At 43.3% G+C, this 21,741-nt stretch overlaps 1 protein-coding gene across 4 annotated transcripts in view; it reads right to left on the bottom strand.

Moving 5' to 3' along the window:
* LOC117967788 (reticulon-3-B-like) overlaps nucleotides 1-21,741 on the bottom strand; it is a 26,201-nt gene extending 4,460 nt beyond the window's left edge. Inside the window, exons 1-6 of one of the 4 annotated variants that reach the window (XM_059016025.1) lie at nucleotides 20,955-21,741; nucleotides 14,405-14,455; nucleotides 8,635-11,733; nucleotides 2,819-3,026; nucleotides 1,248-1,386; nucleotides 617-686 (exon numbers count right to left, since the gene is read on the bottom strand). In XM_059016025.1, the coding sequence (XP_058872008.1) occupies nucleotides 617-686; nucleotides 1,248-1,386; nucleotides 2,819-3,026; nucleotides 8,635-11,733; nucleotides 14,405-14,455; nucleotides 20,955-21,087 (3,700 nt within the window). In that variant the 5' untranslated portion in view covers nucleotides 21,088-21,741. Of the gene's footprint in view, nucleotides 1-616; nucleotides 687-1,247; nucleotides 1,387-2,818; nucleotides 3,072-8,634; nucleotides 11,734-14,404; nucleotides 14,456-20,954 lie in introns of all 4 variants that reach the window. The other 3 variants (XM_059016026.1, XM_059016027.1, XM_059016029.1) reach the window with 3 other exon arrangements.

Here is a 21,741-nt window from a genome sequence, read left to right as displayed (position 1 = left end):
ATTTGGAATAGCCAATTATTTTTAGGCTCAGCTCACCGCTACCACCCCGCTCTGACTTGGGAGAGGCGAAGACGAACACACGCTGTCCCCCGAAGCATGTGCTGTCAGCCGACCGCTTCTTTACACACTGCAGACTCGCCGTGCAGCCACCTCAGAGCTACAGCTTCGGAGGACAACGCAGCTCTGGGCAGCTTACAGGCAAGCCCACAGGCGCCCGGCCAGACTACAGGGGTCTCTGGTGCGCGGAGAGCCGAGGACACCCTGGCCGACCTAGCCCTCCCTCCCCCCAGACGGCGCTCGGCCAATTGTGCGCCGCCCCCTGGGAGCTCCCGTCCACAGTCGGCAGTGGAATAGCCTGGACTCAAACCAGCGACGTCCAGGCTATAGAGCACATCCTGCACTCCACGCGGAGCGTCTTTACCGGATGCGCCACTCGGGAGCCCCCTGAAAGCATCTTAAATACACACAGTATTGGAGTCACTGCAATAAGAATCTCTCAGAATGAATGCAAACAAGGAGACGGGGATGCACGTTTGCAATGTTAAAATAACCAGTCGGTTATTAGTGTTCATCTTGAAGAGGGGAAGGAACGGTGCAGTCAGTGGCAGAGCCTTACCTATGATGAGAAGCGTGATGCCATTGAAGACTGCGCCAACATAGGTCATCAACCACATGAACACTGCCAGCTGTGGAAAGAAAGAAAGAAAGAAAGAAAGAAAGAAAGAAAGCAATGCTTAAATTTCACAAAAACTGAAAACATGCACGTGTGTATTATTATATTAATAATCATTCATTTCATATATGCCTTGAGAAAGCACAGTAAATACGGACCGTAGTCTCTCCATGAAATACTTCACATTTGAGACCCGTGCAGCTCATGGAAGACAATCTGTCAATCACTTTCATTTCTCTGCCTCAGGTAGAGAGCCAGTTTCAGCCACACCAGAGAATCAATAGCAGGGTGTGACTGTGGTGGGGTCAGTTTCCTGCTCAGTAATATTATTGCCCCCATTCTCCAGACAAGCTCCAAGCAGCTCAAATCCGGGTACAGGCAGGGTTAGAGAAACATGATAAGAACGCAATACTGGAGGAGCAACAGAAACCAGAACCCTCAGAATGAAACATAATAAAAACAACTAAAGTAATAAAAAGTGAAATCAGAGAGAGAGAGAGAGAGAGAGAGAGAGAGAGAGAGAGAGAGAGAGAGAGAGAGAGACAGAGACAGAGACAGAGAGAGTGATCCTGACCTTGAGGGAGTCGACCAGGTCCTCCACCAGAAAGAGACGACTCAGTTGTTTGAGGACACAGTTGCCATGTTTGAGGCCCGTGTCCAGATAGCGGCTGAAGGACTCAGAGGACAGACTGATGTCCTTCTCCATGTAGGCCCTGGAAGGGTGGGGGGGGGGGGGGGGGGGGTGGGAGAGAGAGAGAGAGAGAGAGAGAGAGAGAGAGAGAGAGAGAGAGAGACAAACACACATCGTCAACGACAATCATCCAAACACACAATACAAGTCTAGGGACTTTAGTGTGAGTCTGTTTCCCTGATCAAACTATCCCATGCTGTGTTCTGATCATCACCTCTTAGTTCTGGACAAACATATTTTTGCCTGTTTGCGTACTCCTTCAAAATTTGAACAAACATTAAAATAGACTTTAAATTTTCAATTTGTTTTTCGAAAAGCATAATTAGTACCATTTTGCAGAACTACAGTAAAAACAGGTTCCCCATCAAATTCCCTCTGAAAGAAAGGAGAGTTGAACTCTCTCCGGCACAGCAGAATGGCTGCGATGCATTCAGAGCTCACTCATGCATTGGTTTCATTGAATCTTTCCGATAGGGTTTATAAAACGGTTCGATGATTGAACACAAACAGTTTCTAGAATAATTGTCCCAGTGCTATAAATCTGCACCATACAGTTTTTGATACTGTCCCAACACCCTTATGTTAAACAGGTATGACGTGTGCATGGAACAGACGAATCAATCTGAAATACAAAAGTGCGAAAGCGAACCCTCGTTAGCAAGATCATGAGCTGCAGAGATCAGTGTTCATCTGAAATCTAAATCTTAAACTATAATTCAACAGGGAGAACAGTAAGTGCTTTATATATAATATACAGTAGGCCTGTATAAACCTGCGAGAGAGAGAGAGAAGCTTGTGAACAAAAACAAAGCATCCCCGGGGGCATAATCTAAGGGGAATGTGTTATGAGAGTGAATGGTTTGAAACAATGTGGCTGTGAAATGCTTCATTTCTATTGGAAACCATGTGATACTGAAGGAATAGCTTGGAGCAAAGTGGGATTATAAGAGGGCTAGTATTTTAAAACCTTTAATCAGTTATTCATTGCTTTACCAAAATGCATCTAGACAAACATCTATATTGGAAAACTCCAAAGCGGTGGTATGCTGTTCAATATGTTAACGTAACATTATTCAGCAGGTTTCATTCGACTTCATGAAGCTAAATGAGTTCATTCTACAGGGTGATGCAAAACATTTGGCCAGAGCTGTAGAATGGAGGATTTTAAAAAAGGCAGAATAGATAAATTGTGGTCCCCCCTTCCCCATAAAACCTGCTTTTAAAATCAACGTAAAACTAATGAAGTAGTAAAAACATTTAGGCTTGTGCCTTCATCAGCGAGTGTACAGAGCTGAAAAACGAGTCTAGTCAACTTCATGGCTTGTTTGATCACCCTGCACCTGGACAGGCCACTGCTGGGCTTTCATTAGAGCGTTTTACAGCACCAAGGAAACCTCCTGGATGGCATGACCCCCCGGACTGCCCCTCAGAAGGAGGTGGGAGCGTGCACATACCTGAAGGGATGCCCCTCGTCTGATTTCTGCACTGCCTGCACCACGCTCTTGAAGACGCGGAAGGAGATGGTAACGACGAGCAGAGCCAGGAGCAGGTAGGAGAGCACGCTGACCACACTGAAGGCAGCCAGGGAGAGCAGCAGCAGCAGGGTGACCCCGAACACGGTGCCCGACATCTTCACATCCCGCCAGTAGATGAGCTCCCGCACTGCACAGCACAGACACAGGGGTGAGGGGGGCGTCGGAGTTAACCCTTTAGGGGTGCAATTCAATCATCTCTGTTGCAGATCTTAGAGTAGAGGTTTGACAACATTTACTGTAAACACATTGTGAATTTTTGTTGGCAGAAAATACATTTGCATACCGTGTACACTTCCTATGTGAAGACTGAGGGTGCATCTTGATTCGACAGGTATATTTTTCACATTTAGGCAAATTTAACCCCATTTGAAAAGCGCAGGACGCAGTAGGTTATCTGCAGCATTGATTCGAAATATTTCTCATCTCTTATTAAGGTAAAAGATTCTCAGAACAATAAAATAGTTTTTTGAACAAATAACAATTCATATTTCTATAGAGCCTTTCATCACAAGGATCGCCAAGCACTCACACACACACACACACACAATAAAAATAAAAACAAACCATTAAATTAAAAACAGTGCAATACAGAACCTAGTAATTTGTAGAAATAGAATTAAAAGTGTAAAACAAAATGAATCAAGTGAGTCCCAGCTTCCCTGCAAGAATGCAGAGCACTCCAGAATTTCGGGGCGTCACAAGAAACGGCCTTTCCTTCCGTGTTATTGGTATTCACCCTGGAATAACCAGCAGCCCTGCATCCTGCAATCGAAGACTGCGAGAATACATGCAACTGAATCCATTTCAAGCAGTATTAGTTTGAATATATTTGCCATGTGGACTCAGAAAGCTCTCAACTCCCTGACAGAGCAGCAGCAACACCCAGTGCTGCTCCGGCCTCCCATTTCAGCAGCGCGGCTGGGTGAATGACCCTCGTGTGCTTCTCTTCCTACAGGTTTCGTACACAGAGACTTCTTTAAGACACTGAAACAGCACTGCACTGTGCTGCAGAGCCACACTGTGTGGAGGGGGGGGAGTGAGGTCACAATCAGAGGCACAGGAACCCCTGACATCAGAGTCGCTCTCTGTGTGCCTGCGAGAGTGGGCGTGTTTATCACCCCTTCAGGGATTACATCAAGCTGCACTGAGCAGCAAATCTTTAGGCATCGCACTTAGGGACGGCTTTTTAAATATTTTGAGTATTACCTATTCATGAATGCCAAGATACTGTAAAAACCTACAGGCCACCACACAGTACAAAGGCTGCCTCTTCTGTACAGTCCTGCTTTGCTCCTGTTGACTGCGAAGTATCCTCTTAATATTAGGCCATTCCTGTATTCAGAAGTTATTTTATACAGAAGGTTTACCCGTTGAGACCGAAGCCTCATTTACAAAGGGGTCCTGGTAGACAAAACAATTACAAGCAACATCACACACACACACACGTGTGGTTCAAACTTCATCAGCAGCCTACAAAAAAGAACATAAGTAGGTCACATCTACACGTTAATGTATTGAGGTCACTATCTGCAGCCCCAAGTGTATCAAACCTCTCTAAAAAGACCACGTTATTGAACAAGCCCTCTGAAAACGTGAATGCAACAAGATGCAATTCAGAAAAAAACTCTTCGAAACCAAGAACGTGAATTCAAAACGACCAAGAGAACACCAAGAAAAACTGTTCAATAGTGTTAAGTGTTAACCAGTTACAGAAATCGTCTCAATTGAGAAAAATGATCAAAATGTTTCAGTATTAATTTGTATCAAGAAGTGTTACGTCCCCAATAGAGACAAGATCCTACCCGGGGCTGAATTAAGGCCACATTTATGGGCTAGCAACTTCCTGAGCATCACCCACGATTAGTTTTTTCACAACAAAACTATCCAGATCAGTAATATTATCAACTCGTATTTGAGTCTGATTCCTTATTTCACAGGAGCTTTTTGGTCTCTATTACAACCAACTTCAACATTGTGAATAGCCTGGCGCAGTCCGATCTGTACAGTACTCCCATCTCCCCACCCCATGCTCTCGTCCCGGAGGTGTGCAGGTTCTCAGATCACTGGCACTGCTAGATGTAAAGGAACAAAACAGTGCGTCAAACTGCTGTTGCTGAAGAACATCACAACGCTGCAGAGACGGCTCAGAAGAGCAACTACAGTAATTCATTCCAACAGAAAATCAAAACAAAAACCTCAATCTCGATTCACAAGCCTGTATTATTAGTGCCTGCTTCACAGAACAATGCCCCTTTTGATGGGACGTGGTATTTTTTTTTTTTTCAAGGTCAGATTCCTTTATCCATTGTGCTCAGGATGAAATATTGTCCACACAGACACATCATCGGACAAACAGGCCCTCTGCACATCTGCTAGGGGTCTTCGTTTTCGTATCCTTTCAAACTTCAACACGTTTGTTACCAATCAGAAAAGCCGTCCCGAGAATCCCTCCATCGCTGTTTTCTAAATCAGCTGCAGCATGTATCTGTGTACAGACTGCATGTGTGCAACGTTTCACTGTATATGGAAGAGGAAATCAAACTGGCCCACAGCTCTGGACAAAAGTTTTGCATCAGTCGAATGCAACCTGCTGAATAATGTGATGTTAACATACTGAATTGCACACCGCTTTGTAGATGAAAAACTGAACAATTAAAAAAATGTGACATTTCGAAATCCAGCATGAAATACTGTACTATTATTATGGCTTCCGATAGACTTTTGTGATATCATTTTGCAGTTTTTGATTACACGATGTTAAAGCAGATCTAAATAATATATTTATTTGTCTGAATCCTAAAATTCTAGGTGATGCAAAACTTTTGGCCATTGCTGTACCCTTACTGTTGTGTAAACACTCAGGCTAAAATCTATATTTTATTATTATTATTATTATTAATTTCTTAGCAGACGCCCTTATCCAGGGCGACTTACAATTGTTACAAGATATCATATTATTTTTACATACAATTACATTATTTTTTTACACATTATTTTTACATACAATTACCCATTTATACAGTTGGGTTTTTACTGGAGCAATCTAGGTAAAGTACCTTGCTCAAGGGTACAGCAGCAGTGTCCCCCACCTGGGATTGAACCCACGACCCTCCAGTCAAGAGTCCAGAGCCCTAACCACTACTCCACACTGCTGCCCCCTCTACATATTTCACAATTATTAAATGCTTAGGCAAAATTCGAACCCTTTAACACTTGGCTCATTTTGTCAAGAGTCAGGATTCGTTTGTATTCAGTACTGAAGAATCAACTGCTTCCAATGGAGTTACAATCCTACACCTCTTGTGGTACTGAACAGCATCTGTGATAGCATTATCTATTTCATTGATTTCTGTGGAGAACAAAATGCAGGATTCGTCTATAATGGTTTCAATAATTGAATAAAAAAATTCAGTCAGCTTGCGCCTAATAACTATTGATTTCCATCAGTTGAGATTACTAAATGGAGTAACCTGAGGCTCTAAAAGCTCTCAAAACCATTACGATTCAGCTGAACGGATGAGCGGGTCGGTACGATCAGAAGCAAGTTTGACAGCGAGTGACACACGAGCCCTGACTCTGCTGCACACACATTCCCAGCACAGGTAACATCGCGATTTTCTTTACAGCCGACAGGAACACTCTCAGCATAGGGCAGCAGTGTGGAGTAGTGGTTAGGGCTCTGGACTCTTGACCGGAGGGTCATGGGTTCAATCCCCGGTGGAGGACACTGCTGTTGTACCCTTGAGCAAGGAACTTTACCTAGATTGCTCTAGTAAAAACCCTGCTGTATAAATGGGTAATTGTATGTAAAAATAATGTGATATCTTGTAACAATTGTAAGTCGCCCTGGATAAGGGCGTCTGCTAAGAAATAAATAATAATAATAATAATAATAATAATAATAAACAGGAAAGCGTGAATGTACAGCTTCAAATTATCTGTACAAAAATTGAGTTTATCGGATTAAATGCGATAGGAGGCTGGAAGTGCAGGATTAAAGTTTGATGCAGATGGGTGCAGAAATGAAGGCAGGAATCGTGTTCACCAGAAAGGTCTGAAAGAGGATCCTGAATGCAGATCTTGCATCCATAGTATGTGCAAATGTAGCCTTCACTTGGAGTATCTGACTGTATAAATGTATAACATTGTGGGATCCAGTGAATTTAACTGTTAAATCTTTGCAAATTCCCTAGGAATTGAGTCAGGATTCATATCAAGTCCTAAAGGAATATACAGCTATGGCCCAAAAGTTTAGCATCACAGAATTTTAGGATTAAGATATCCTTTAAAAAAAAAATAACAACATGAACATAATTTAGATCTTTTATTTATCATCATGTAAATCAAAGAAACTACTAAATCATATTGCAAAAAAGTCTACCGGAAGCCGTAACAGTAGTACAGTATTTCTTGTTAGATTTCGAAATGTCAGTTTTTCATTACATATATGGAAACTACAAAGCGGTGTGCAATTCAAGATGTTAACGCAATATTATTCAGCAGGTTTCATTCGACTTTATGAAGCAAAAGGAGTTCATTCTATAGGGAGATGCAAAACCTTTGGCCATGGCTGTACATGTATACAGTGTGGGTGGATAACTGGTCTTAAACAATGGACTTGCTGAATGTTGTTCTGCAATGAGGTGCACGGCGGTTTTTTCAACCTGGTGGCCCGTGGATCTCCCCCTTGCTCTGGTGAGCTCAGCTCTCAGGAATGAGAGAATGAGGGTCTCAGCGTCAGCAGAGGGTACAGTTTCAGAAATCAGACATGCCGATTACAGCGAGAAACATGAGCCTCAACAGCAAGCAAGCAAGCAGAGTCTGAGACCCCAGACAGAAAAATGAGGTGTGCACGGGCAATAGCATTGAAGGGTTAGTGAACACCCCATGACATGGGTATAGGGGTTCAGATTGGAGATTAGGGGTAGGGGTGCAACTGTTCTGTTCCTCTCTGCATACAATTCCATACGCCAACATTTTTTGTATAATGAAAAAGCGCTGGCAGTCTCAGCACTAAGCCGGTGGCATTTTCAGGACCTCAAACACTTTGCTGCATGTAGGCGGTTCTTGTTAACATCCCTTAATTTAACAAGGGGAACATGAATCAAAAGTTATGACAAGACTGATCGCCCTCAGTAGGGATAATCGTGGCTTCATGCTTAGTCTGAGTGTTCAGATGTCTAGGGTGGTTTGGTTTTTAGGTTCGTTGAGAAGATGCTGGTGCTATTTCAGTCTGCGTACTCTAACCTAAACCTTCTGTTATATCTTTTTATATGGATACTGAATGCAGTATATTAACAAGTGATGCTTCTAATATAATGTGTGTTTGTTACTGTATATTATTCAAGTTCTCTTGCCCAAACTGCATGAGCTGACATATACAACAAGAGACACGACGTAAAGTCTATCTGGATTTGTTCAAATAAAAGTCGTTTGCCTTTACCTTGACCGATAGGCAGGTCAGCAGTGTTATTTTAGATCATTGAGTGTCGCTGCTGAACAGGATCTATTTAAATCGCACTTGAACTTTCATGTGATCATATCTCCGGTTACCATTTCCCCATCAGTCAAGGCTGCATTTCACACCTGTCACCAGCTAACGGCGCTACCTAGCGCCAGACGGGATTAGCAAAAACACACACTCGCACTCACACAAACGGGAGCAGGAGTCAGCCTTGCCTGCCTGCCTGCCAAGTTAAAAGCACACAAAACACATACAATCAGGGACATGTTACCTGACGCCTGGGTTAGTAAAGCTGCTAATGCATGCTCTGCAAGCACTGCCGCGGCTGCAGCCCTCTGGTTATCATCTGTAGAAGCCTCCTCTACCTCTCTAGGAGCCCCTGAGGGAGATATCTCAGCCACCTCTGGGTGGGACCGAATGGGAGAGCTGGCGGTCTGCTGCTTTGAGAAGGATTCTGGGGCAGCTTGTGACGACAGCAGCAGCTTTTGGGCGCCAGGTTTAGATGCAGGGCTGTTTCTAGCTTCCACCTCCTCCTCCTCCTCTTCTAAGCTCTCTCCTAGTTCCTTGAGGGCCTTAATGGTGAGCTGCTCTTGCTCAAAATCCAGGACCATGGTTGGCGCTGCTTGGGGTGGCCTGGAGCCCGCCACGGCCGCTGTGGTAGAAATCTTGGCTGTAAAATCATGGCCGAGGTCTTCTGGCGACTCGTCTTGCCGGGACTTGAGGCATTCCCTCATGAAATCCACAAAGCTGTCGGTGGCCGCAGAGACTGAGCACTCCGGTTCGATGCTTTCCGGGTCACTGGTGCTGTCAGGAGAATCCTCTGCACGCGATGGCTCTTCCTTGAACACAGGCATCGTGATCTCTGCTCCTCCACGGCTTGCCATTTCTTTTGGGATGGCAGATGTGATGCTCTGAGCGGGAGATTGGTCTGGCGGTCCTGCTCTGGGCAAGAGGTCTTCTGGCTTTCTAGAAGGGAAGGAGATCTTGGGGAGGTGTTTAGCTGCTTCTTCACTGGTCACCACAGGCTCCTCTGCTTTGGTTTGAACGGTGGTGGCCGTGCTGGTGGTACTGGTCGGTACATCCTGTGCGTAGTGGAACGGAACCTGTGAAACATCAATGCTGGTCGGCTGGGCTTCTACAGTTTCTGCATGAAGAACTGTCTGGATCCTTTTGGTGGGATCTTCCTTTTCCATTTCCCCAAGATCCTGAACTGCCTTTTCGTAAGCATCAGCTTTGACAGCTCCTCCCCTCAGAAGACTTTCCCCTGTTGAAAAAGGCTTCTCGATTTTAGAATCAAACAGGATAGGTTTGGGATCCTGTGTTGGTTTCTCCATTATAGAATCGGTGAAGACAGTTTTAGAGTCTTGTGTAGAAATCTTGGTTTCAGAATCAAACAGGATAGGTTTGGGATCCTGTGTTGGTGTCCCCATTACAGAATCTTCTAAGGAAGTTTGAGAGTCTTGTGTAGATTTCTTGGTTTCAGGATCAAACAGGATAGGTTTTTGGTCCTGTGTAGGTTTCTCTTTTGCAAAATCAGCTAGAACAGATGGGGGTTTCTCAATGTTAGGATCAGCTAGGACTGGTTTGGGATCCTGTGTCTCCATAACGGAATCAGCGAAGATACTTTCTGAGTCCTTGGTAAGGATCTTGATTTCAGAATCATCTAGGACTGGTTCTGAATCCTGCTTTGGCTTCTCGGTTTTCGATTCAGCTGCAGTGGGTTGAGAATCCTCTTTCCCTAGGACAGGACCGACAGGTTTGGAGTCCTGTGGTGTAGTATCAGCGGGAGGAGTGGTGCTGTCATTTCCAGCTCTGTCTGCAGGTTCCAGGACCACCGCGGAAGCTTGCTCATCACTCTCGTCATCACTGACGATCTGCTCCTCTGTTTCAATAACGTTGATGATCGGGACCAAGAGGGGCTTCTCCAGCTTAGCAGGAGCTACTTCCTGCTTCATCTCTTCTGGATCTTTCACGGTCGCAGTGGATTTGGGAACAGCTGGTTCTCGCTCTGTCACTACCGACACATCCTCGATCACTGTGTCATCGGACTCCCCAGAACTGTCCGCGTCAATGTTTTCCACTGGTTCCGAGTCTACACCCCAGATCAGACCTGGCACTTTTGCAGTGGCAGGCTGCTGGCTTTTGAGTAGCTCTTCAGTGTCGAACTTAAAGCTGGCGTAGCTCGGTGGAGAAGAGGAAGAGGAGGTGGCGGTGGCGGTTCCTACTTCAGTATATGCCGGAGGCAAGTTTTCAAAGTCTGCACATGATTTTTCCAGAGTTTGTTGTGTTTTTTCAGCATCTTTTTCTGGTTTTTCCCAGATGTAGGCAGTTGGCAAGAAGTTGAGGTCCTCACCGCTAGATTCTTTGGCAGGGCTGGCCTGTTTCTTGATCTCCTCTACTTGGGTATCGATGGGTTTTGCTTGAGAAGGAGGAAGAGGAGGAGGAGGAGGCGGCGCAGTCTTTCCGCCAGAGACTGGAGATATTTTCTTCTCTTCCTCATCTGGCTCAGGCGTGCTGTCTCTGGACTCATCAGAATCCTCTTTTGCTTCCTTCTGCATGGATTTGTAAGCTGGTTCTTTTGCCCAATCAGTCTTCTCTAGTTTTGTAGTCACTTCAATGTTATGGATATCAGCCAGAGGTCCAAAAGGTCCTTGATCCTTCTCGTCTTTGGCTTGTTCGACATCAGAGACCACCTTTGCTGCAGCGATCTGAGTTGGGACCCAGTCTGACGTCATGGTTTCCAGGAACTCTTTCCCGAAGCTGTGCTTTCTCTGGCTGTCGTCGAGCACTTCGAAAGGTGAGTCGGGCGAGTCTTGATCCGGGGAAGGGTCTTTGTTGAACAGGGAGAATGGTTCGCTGCTCTCTTTGACGGGAGATCTCTCGTAATGGCATTCTTTGAACAGCATGAAACCTCCGTCGCCCCACGTCTCGCTGTCACCCGCCGGCTTGCCCTGAACTTTGGGTTCTTCTGGGGTCTGTCCTCGTGAAAACACGCCCTGGCTGCGTTCTTGCACCTTCATGGCTGGAGATGCATCAGAGGTTTTTTCCTGAACTTTATCCGGGGTAGAGCTCAGGCCAAGGTTGCTGAAAGCACGGAACGTCACCTCTGTTCCGGATATGGGAGCGACGACATGTCGAGAGGACTCGCTAGACACAGCTTCGATCCCAGAATCAGTGCTGAATCCTGGGACTTCCTCTATTTTCGTAGCTTCCTTGAGCTCCATTGGAGGGTCAGGAAGGTTTTTGTCGCCCAAAGCTTGGCTGTGGCTATCGAAGACCACAGGAGCGAATGAGCCGGGCTGGGATAGAAACCGGAGGGAAGTCACCACGCTTTCTGAAGGCTTATTGGAGACGTTCCCCTTTATTCCTTCTGCAGCCAAACAGTGAGAAGAGACAGCGGTATATAAAAATATAAAAAGACTGAACACACACTTGCATGCACGCTGAAGCAAGACTGCATGCAGGTCTATACAAAAAAGAAAGGAGACAGCTTCCCCACCCCCATTTTAGCAAACATGCATTGCAATGCTATGGAGAAAAGCTGGCACTACAAGTGACACCTCAATAAGGAAAAGCAGGGGAGCTGGATGCAACAGCAGCATGACGATGAAAAAATAATACGAGAAAGGACTGGGTGCAGGGCTAGTGCGAGTTTCAAACTATTTAAAAATCCCTCGAGATTCAATTCCTAAATATTTCAGCCTTTAGGGCCACAAACCCACCACGTTCGCCTCTTAACACTTCGGTTAACGCCTTCATCAGCAAAAGGACTCAAGACTTATGTATGTCTCAATTGTACAGTAATTCTTTATGTATTTTTTGTATACAACTGTAAGTCGCCCTGGATAAGGGCATCTGCTAATAAATAAATAATAATAATAATAATAATAGTCTCATTAAGTAAATTTTTTAAGTCTGGTTTACACTGTACAAGTGTCTTCTCACCCAGTTATAATGCCCATCTTCCAGTCTTATTGTTCATATTTCAATTTGCGAACATAACCAAGTACTGTGTGTGTGTGTGGACCTCTCTGATAAACTACGAGGCAGTGGATGAACTACGTTCCTTACTGCATATGTTTTGCACTGTTTAAAATCAGCGTCTGTCACTAGACACTGAACCATGCTGCAAATGAAAGCCAGGAAACACAACAGCATCACTCACAAAGGTTAGTGTGAACTAGGTTCTGCTAAGGCTAGCCCGACGTGGTCCGGACACTCTCTATACTGTCAGGACGATCCAGTCTGTCTCGTACGAGATGCAATCTCTCTAGTTGATTCTGTTGGGCATTGTCCGACTCTTACCAATAAATACATTTAAATGTTAAACACATTGGGTATGCTTGTAACCAAATCAAAAACCCATCACAAGAATCCCTCCATCACTGTTATTTTTAATTACTGCAACGTGTATTTCTGTACAGAATTTCATTTTATCTGGAAGAGAAGATCAAGAAATACTGAATATGAAATAAGTTGGCTTGCACTGTACACGAACCTTTCTGACAACGTTTAGGCAAACTTCTAAACGTTTAACACTTGGCTAGTGTTTCAAACTACATTAACACCCCTAGTCTGAAGCAACTTTGAAAATGCTGGGCTGTAAAAATATTCCAGTCGTGCAGAAATCGGGAAGGAGAGTTGAACAGAAAATATTTCACAGGAAACACGACCGGTTTCCAAATTCAGAATTGGTTGAAAAAATGAATATCTAGAATATGAAATGTTACATTAACGTTATTATATTTGTTTCGCAACAAATGTTATTCGTATGCCCCCAAAAAATAGTTTTACCTTTGTTTCCATTTTAGTTCAAACAGAGCTATGGCATTCATATTACCCCCTACTGCTGCAGGTAGTCGCAGGAGGACAGCTGTTTAGCTCAGTCACAGAGTGGCCAGAAAGCTTCAAGGAGGGAGGAAGCTTGTGTGCCTGCAGCTCAAACTAGCTTAGCTAATGTAAACAAACTGGCATGCCAACAAGGTTTTGGGTGAAGTTCACAGAAAGCTAAACTACATACGAATGTAGCACACCTATTCTAGTGAAAAACTGATCAGCTTTTAGTATGCCGAAACTAACAGCAGGACCAGCATTGAGAAACGCAACCTTGCAGGTTCATTTGCCATCCATAACTATTAAACGCGCAATCGTGCTAAACAAATACTAAGAGATCAATTCAGTGGCAGACGTTACGACTAGCAGCCTTTCTCAAGGTCTTCGTTTTTCCGTTTGCCCAATGCACAGCAGAGTGCAGTACAAGCAGGGCCGGGTATCTGGTTGGTGATCGATGGTGAATAAAGAACAGAAAAAAAAGAAATCTGATAAAATGAGCAGCTAGAGCAGGTAGAGGGGGCATGCAAAGCGATGACAGCCCAGAATAACAAAACAGGAAGCGTCAGCGAACAGCCATTCTGAAGCCCTGAACAAGGTTCATCAGGTTTGCTGGAAGTGTTTCAGACCCGGGCTGCAATGACACACAGACTCAAACAAACCACCAAGAAGGGTTTGAGAAACAGCTTTGGGGTTAATATGTTTAAATACTGGCCAGCTTAAAAAACGGAGAGCTAACCTAGGCTATTGTACTTGAACAGATGCCCTCTGTGCTGGTGCTGGAGCAGAAAAAGAAAAGCTCTTACATTCTCCTAACAGCCTCCCTCTGCTCTGTGCTGGTGGGTTAAGAAAGAGAAAGGCAGGCTCTTATACTCTCTGAACAGCCTCCCTCTGCTGTGTGCTGGTGGAGCAGAGAACGAGAAAGGGAGGCTCCTATACTCCCTGAACAGCCTCTCGATTCATCTACATGAATGGGAGAGACTAAAACCTAAATCCTACTTCTTTAAGAGTTCACACTGGGGCTTGCTAACTCAAGGTCGAACGTGAATGTGGGCCAGCCACCTATCTGCCAGGCAGAGGGAGAGTCTGCAGAGAATTGAAGGGCTGACGTGCCATTTATTACAGCCCCATTCTAAACCACTTCCACCAGGAGGAAACAATACATACAACAATCAAGTGAAAATCACAAGAGACAACAGAAAGAGACTTGCCTTGAGGAGACTGAATGAGAGATACAGGCTGAGGAGAAGAAAGAAAGGAATCTGAAAAAATAAAGAGAGGAGAGGGATGAGAATGGGTTTTTGTAGTAATGTTGCATTATATAATTTGCACTAGTACAGGACTGCAAATGCAACACGCTGTAACTGTTTGTCATGGAAAAATCTAACAAAATAAAGCCGTTAGTGGACGTGTGGAGATGGAGGTCTGGCAAACAGAAAAGAGGGATACGCCCGGATGAGGATACTCTCAATACTGTGTGCTAAAGAATGTCCTTATCAAGTTTCATCACAATTGAAAAAGTGCTTTTCAACATATCAACAACTTTTCCCATGGTACACTCTACATTTACCATGTGGTTTGTCATGTTTAATATGCTTTACCAGACCTCTCTGTGCTTTACAATGCTTCCCTATGCTTTACCAGACCTCTCTGTGCTTTACAATGCTTCCCTATGCTTTACCAGACCTCTCTGTGCTTTACAATGCTTCCCTATGCTTTACCATACCTCTCTGTGCTTTACAATGCTTCCCTATGCTTTACCAGACCTCTCTGTGCTTTACAATGCTTCCCTATGCTTTACCACACCTCTCTGTGCTTTACAATGCTTCCCTATGCTTTACCAGACCTCTCTGTGCTTTACAATGCTCCCCTATGCTTTACCATCCCTCTCTGTGCTTTACAATGCTTCCCTGTGCTTTACCAGACCTCTCTGTGCTTTACAATGCTCCCCTATGCTTTACCAGACCTCTCTGTGCTTTACAATGCTTCCCTATGCTTTACCACACCTCTCTGTGCTTTACAATGCTTCCCTATGCTTTACCACACCTCTCTGCGCTTTACAATGCTTCCCTATGCTTTACCACACCTCTGTGCTTTACAATGCTTCCCTATGCTTTACCAGACCTCTCTGTGCTTTACAATGCTTCCCTATGCTTTACCATACCTCTCTGTGCTTTACAATGCTTCCCTATGCTTTACCAGACCTCTCTGTGCTTTACAATGCTTCCCTATGCTTTACCAGACCTCTCTGTGCTTTACAATGCTTGCCTATGCTTTACCAGACCTCTCTGTGCTGTGAAATGCTTGCCTATGCATTTGCTGTACTTTGTTGTGCTTTCCTATGTTTTTACCGTGGGAAACTTTTAGAAGGGAATCTTTTTAAATGTGGTTGAATTGGCACACTCTGGAAAAAAGAGGCGTCTGCTTTACTATGCAGCATTCCTCCAGGGAGACTGACAAAACCAGCGTGGTGAGTTTCAACACTCTGTAATGAAAGTGCAGTCACACCCACACCCACACCCACTGTGGCAGGGTGGTGTCACTTTCCCACACCCTCTTTCACACTAGACAGCCAACGGTGCCATGCAGCTCACAATAGCATAGATCCTGCTAGTGATGTACATAAAAGGGCCAAATAGAAGCAAAACAGAAACACGAGCAATACAAACCAATAGGAGTGACTCCACACACCTCAATCACTGCTAATCTTGTACTAGTTTACCAAAGAGAACACTCAGCAGCACAATAGAGCTAATCTGTGTATGAACAGAATAAGATAAGAAATGCGATTATACTACGCTAATAAAGGCTTGTCTAGACTGTTTCATACTTCAGATAAAGCCAGTTAAATAGGTTTTCAATATAATTGAAGTTTGATTGGTATAGCTGCCATCGGCCTGTATTTCACGATGATAGAACGGGAGTCAGTACCAGTCTATTGTATAAAGATCAATGTTGTTGAAGCTGACACCCTGGGATCCTTCAAGAAGCTGCTTGACGAGACTCTGGGATCAATAAGCTACTAACAACCAAACGAGCAAGATGGGCCGAATGGCCTCCTCTCGTTTGTAACCTTTCTTATGTTCTTATCAACATAAAAGTGTCTGCTTGGTGTAGGTTTCAGAAAGTACTAGAAATAACGAACAAGACTCCCGTGGAAATTCTTACACCTACGCCAACCGTGTTGCCTAGGAACTGTTCTTGAGATATGAGTAGAGGTAGAACAATGTTTAATCACAATTTGATAAGCGATTCTCCAGATATACAGCGGTGGCCAAAACTGTTGCATCACCCTACAGAATAAACTCAATTCTGCTTCATAAAGTCAAATGAAACGAGCTGAATAACGTTACGTTAACATATTGAATTACACACCGTCGCTTTGTAGTTCTCCATAAACTCACCAAAAAACTATCAATTGAAAAACGTGACATTTCAAAACATGAAATACTCTTATTATGGCTTCCGGTAGACTCTCGCAATATCGTTTTGTAGTTTCTTTGATTTCATGATGTTAAATAAATCTAAATTATGTGCAAGTAGTTTATTTTTAATTATGTTTCAATCCCAAAATTGGAGGCGATCCTAAATTTTTGGCCAGAGCTGTATGCAAAAATGTGATTGCGAGATGGACAGCTGTACAGACAGACAGACAGACAGACACCAACATCCCCAGCATCTGACATTCACAATAACTTCTGCTAAATAATGTTGATACCATGTTTCATGACAACTGGATAAGCGATTCAACAGACAGATGCAAAAATGTTCCAGCATCATGATATCAACGGGGGTGCAGTCCACACCCCACAATAATACAAGCAGTGAAACCAAACCCATCCCAACACCAAGACATTTCAGACTTCTGCTCGAAATTTATAACGTTTCTTTCAGGATTTCTAAATCAAGCACGATTGATGACAGTGGGGTAAGAGCTTCTCTAGATAGAAGTGTGACACACACTTATAAGCATCTCCACTGCATCGTCTTTGCAGGTTTTTCACCCCAGCAGAGGGGGTACCATGAAGATCGATGAAGGTATATTTTAATACGATCAAAGTACTGTGCACTGTAAAACCAATTTAAAAATGCATGCGTGTTCATTGATCTTATCTGAATACATCAATATTCGTAATGTATTAACTACAGTGGAAGTGGGAATAAATTATCATAAACTTTACTCCCTGCAACTTTTCTCGCTAGTCGTTCTTCCTCTCTCACACTCTTTTTTCGGTCTGCTTTTTGCTGCTTGGCTTTTTAAACCCTATGTTTTGGGAAACATGTTTTCTCATTCAAAAACTTGAGTTAATGCAGGTCTCTGTGCTTAAGCATCACCCACAGCTATGGCCAAATGTTTTGCATCACCCTAGAATGAACTAATCTTGCTTTGAGTGAAACCTGCTGAATAATGTCACGTTAACATATTGAATTACACACCGCTTTGTAGTTTTCTGCATACTTAACGAAAGACTGACAAACTGAAAAATGTGACATTTCCAAATCTGAAATACATACTGTATTACTATTATGGCTTCCGGAAGACTTTTGCAATATCATTTTGTAGTTTCTTTGATTACATGATGTTAAATAATCTAAAACAATGTTCATATGGTTTTTATTTTAAAATTAGGTTTCAATCCTAAAATTCTAGAGGATACAAAACACTTGGCCACAGCTGTACAAGCATTCCAGCGACACTCTTGTGATCTGCAGCTAAAGCTGTGGGATTGTGATCGGCTCAGATCTCAAAAGTTAAGCAGCAGTAGCAAGGTCAGGCCTGGTCAGTACTGTTGTCTGGACTGAGACTTTCTCCCTCGTTAGTATTTCATTCTTTTAAAAAGCCTTTTGCTTGTTAGCTTTTTAAAAATAAAACCATACCACTATTCTCTCCCACCATAACATTACATTATTATTATTATTATTATTATTATTATTATTATTATTATTATTATTTTGAAAGAAACACATGTTATAGCAAACATGTATTTTCATTGGAAGACAGACCTCCGGTACTGCACTAGATTAAAAGAAAGTTCTTGGTATGCTTGCCTTGCCTTCCAGGAAGTCTTCCTGCTTTCAGGGTCACGTTACTGGCTGAAAGCATGTCAGTCAACAGGGAAAGCAGACGATTATTGACAGGAAAGACGACAGTGAAGGGGTGGGGTTAATGACCCAAGCCGTGCCAGGCAGTCTGGCTTGCAAACAGAGAAGTATTAATCCGAGTGTAGCACCAGATATGTTTTAAAATGAAAATGCATGTAAAATTGAAGCTTTCTGGTACAAATCAGAGTATTGAAGTGTGCCACCAGGCCTCTGTTCAACTAGCTGGGCAAAGCGGACACACAGTCTGTTTAAAGCCTGGTCCCTGCCATCTGCTCTCTGCCTCTGAGCTGCTCCGAGCCAGGTGGGACTGCTTCAGAGGGAAGCGCCAGCCATCTGCATACCCAGACTTCCACAGACAACTTAATGAGGTGAATCATCACTCTACATCATTATAGACAGCCAATTAGAGAGCGCACATTTCACCTGCTGTACGTCTTTTTGACGGGTTACCAACATTCTCAATATGTTACAGTTTAAAACGATTTTTTATTTATATATTTTTTATAAGCTTTGAGTACGAGTTCACCTGCTCCTCAGTTGCCTGCCATAGACTTAAGAAGGCTAGATGAGCCCAACTGTCTATGCGTGCCAGCGCCATCTAGTGCACAGCTAGTGTACTGCCAGCAAAACAAAAGGAAATCCAAAGTGGCAGATTACAAGACGGCCTTGGCTCTTACTTTAAAAAATTAAATAAAAAAACGTTGGTGGATCTAGCCTGGGTTACTTTTTCATATGGCAGGCGACTTGAGTAACTGCTATACCTCTGAGAGTGCTTGCAAACCTCATCAAAATGTAACCTCTCCACCCGTGACCTCAATAAAGCTCTCAGAATTGTGTCTAACCACCAAGTGCATCAAGTACACCAGAGTGTAACCATTAACCTGCACCCCTGCCCCCTAGTGGATGCAAGAAACACAGCAGGGAACAAATGTGCAATTTCTTACATCCAGGGGCAGTGTTGAAGGGGAGCAGGTTAAAGGTTACACGCTGGTGTACCGGATGCTCTTAGAGGTTAGCCTTCGTTCTGTTATTGCCAATTCCCGAAATCTGTAGAAGCCACACGAATCTAGAAATCAATACTGGGGAGGTATTGCAACGTTTTAGAAGCAATCTTTCTGTAACAGTTAATATGGTGCATATCTGATCCAAAAGAAGCGATGGAAAAGGCTGCACAACACAGACTAGAATATTAAAGTAACACATGGATTATTAGAGGATATTAAGCATTGATTTAAATCCCTGGGTCAAACACCAACTCTGACAGTAGATTTTAATCTATATCGTCAAGGCAAACCGATTTTTCCACCAATACTACATTTCTTAATTATTACTTGGATAATTTAGAATCTTAAAATACTAATGTTGACCTATGGAATCTTCTAGATTCAACATTTATTTATAATCCAGACCTGCTGGACATGTTTATAAAACGTATATACACAAAATAATCACGCTCTCTTTAAAAAGACGTTAGCAACTAAGAGAGGAAGTGACGTTGTGTGCTCCAGAAAGAATCGCATCACTGCAGGATAGTGTAGGCGTTTGATTAAATACATATTTAATAAATAACTAACATCATACACAAACAATTATAATACACAGAACTTAAACGAATGGAAATCTCATTATTGCGCAGGTTACCGAATTGTAACATTATTATACAGTATTTGGGCTGACTAAAATAATTTAAAAAACACATCAGCACAAAACGCATTTTAATATTCTGCAGGTGCATTGGTTGCTTGTGGTCGGGTCTCGCTTAGAAAGGTGCCGCGGTCCCTTTAAGAGTGCCACCCATCTCTGCCGTTGCCCAGTAATACGACCACTGCAGTGCAGAACTGCAACTGGAGTCATTTCATCATCACCCCTGCGTGTGCCCCAGTTTACACAATAAATAAGCATGCAACCATTTCTCATCAAGGGAGTTTCACACCCTGGCTGAGAAATACGCGAGGGGGAAAGTTTTGTACTGCGATTTTTAGAGTATAAAGCCTGTACATAAACGACCTTGCCCAAAATAGAAAAACAGTAACAAAAAACATATCGGCCTGCAATCAATAATGCCAGTTAGACTACAAATAGATCGATACACATTTCCAACACTTATTATTATTATTATTATTATTATTATTATTATTATTATTATTATTAGCGATTGACAGTTCTTTAGAACAAAAAACGACACAAGTTCTGTATTTTGTTATAGTCGTCCTTAGTTTCTTTTAAGGCCTAAATTAAATAGGTTAGTCTCTGATACAGATCAGCTGTCTTGCACTATTTACAATAAAACATACGGTAGCGAGTCTATATATTTCAATTTTAACAAGGTCACGAGTTTGGTCGAATTGTCTTTTTTAAAAAAACAAATGCAGCGTTTGTTTTGAATTTAAACTTTCAAAAATATACCCTAACTTTCTCACACAAATACTGCCTATTTAATATACGATGTACATATCAAAGTACTGTAAGAAACGCTCAGTCATCCAACGCCTTTAAAACTTAATTATTTTTATTTAATATTATTATTATTACAGAAATAATACGGACAACGGTATCAAACAAATCGATGTTGTGGATGATCGCCCGTCGTTGTTTTTTTCACTAGACTGACAAGAACAGAAAACAAAGTAAACATTTTCAAAAGACGGCTCTTCTTACCGATCGACGCTGCCTGTGGGGTGGACTTGGAGTCTTTATCCGGGGAAGGTGCTTTTTGTCCGGCGGAGGCATCAACGAAACCGTCGCCACCGTGCGAGGACGATATCTTTTCAGACTGCGTTGAATCTGCCATTTTCCACACCGAAACGTGTCTTGTGTGTTTGCACCCAGCTCCTTAGTTTACTATGTATCTCTCTCTGAGCCTCTCTGTGTTGCTTAACACCAGCGCACTGCAGAGGACAGCCCGTCCCCCTTGTTAAAATGGTGCTTTCGTTGTGGCAGAGTCTGCGCACAGTGAAGCAATCTGCACAGAGTCCAAAGAGACTGCCCTCCCCGACTCGCACGATCAGGATGAGAGGTTGCTGCACACACAGTATTTAATTTAAAGAGATTGCCCTCCCCGACTCGCACGATCAGGGTGAGAGGTTGCTGCACACACAGTATTTAATTTAAAGAGATTGCCCTCCCCGACTCGCACGATCAGGGTGAGAGGTTGCTGCACACACAGTATTTAATTTAAAGAGATTGCCCTCCCCGATTCGCACTATCAGGGTGAGAGGTTGCTGCACACACAGTATTTAATTTAAAGAGATTGCCCTCCCCGATTCGCACTATCAGGGTGAGAGGTTGCTGCACACACAGTATTTAATTTAAAGAGATTGCCCTCCCCGACTCGCACGATCAGGGTGAGAGGTTGCTGCACACACAGTATTTAATTTAAAGAGATTGCCCTCCCCGATTCGCACTATCAGGGTGAGAGGTTGCTGCACACACAGTATTTAATTTA

Source organism: Acipenser ruthenus, chromosome 51 (assembly GCF_902713425.1).
Source record: "Acipenser ruthenus chromosome 51, fAciRut3.2 maternal haplotype, whole genome shotgun sequence".
Classification (NCBI taxonomy): Eukaryota; Metazoa; Chordata; class Actinopteri; order Acipenseriformes; family Acipenseridae; genus Acipenser; species Acipenser ruthenus.
Note: the sequence above shows the minus strand (reverse complement) of the source record. Positions and strands in the feature narration are given on the sequence as shown.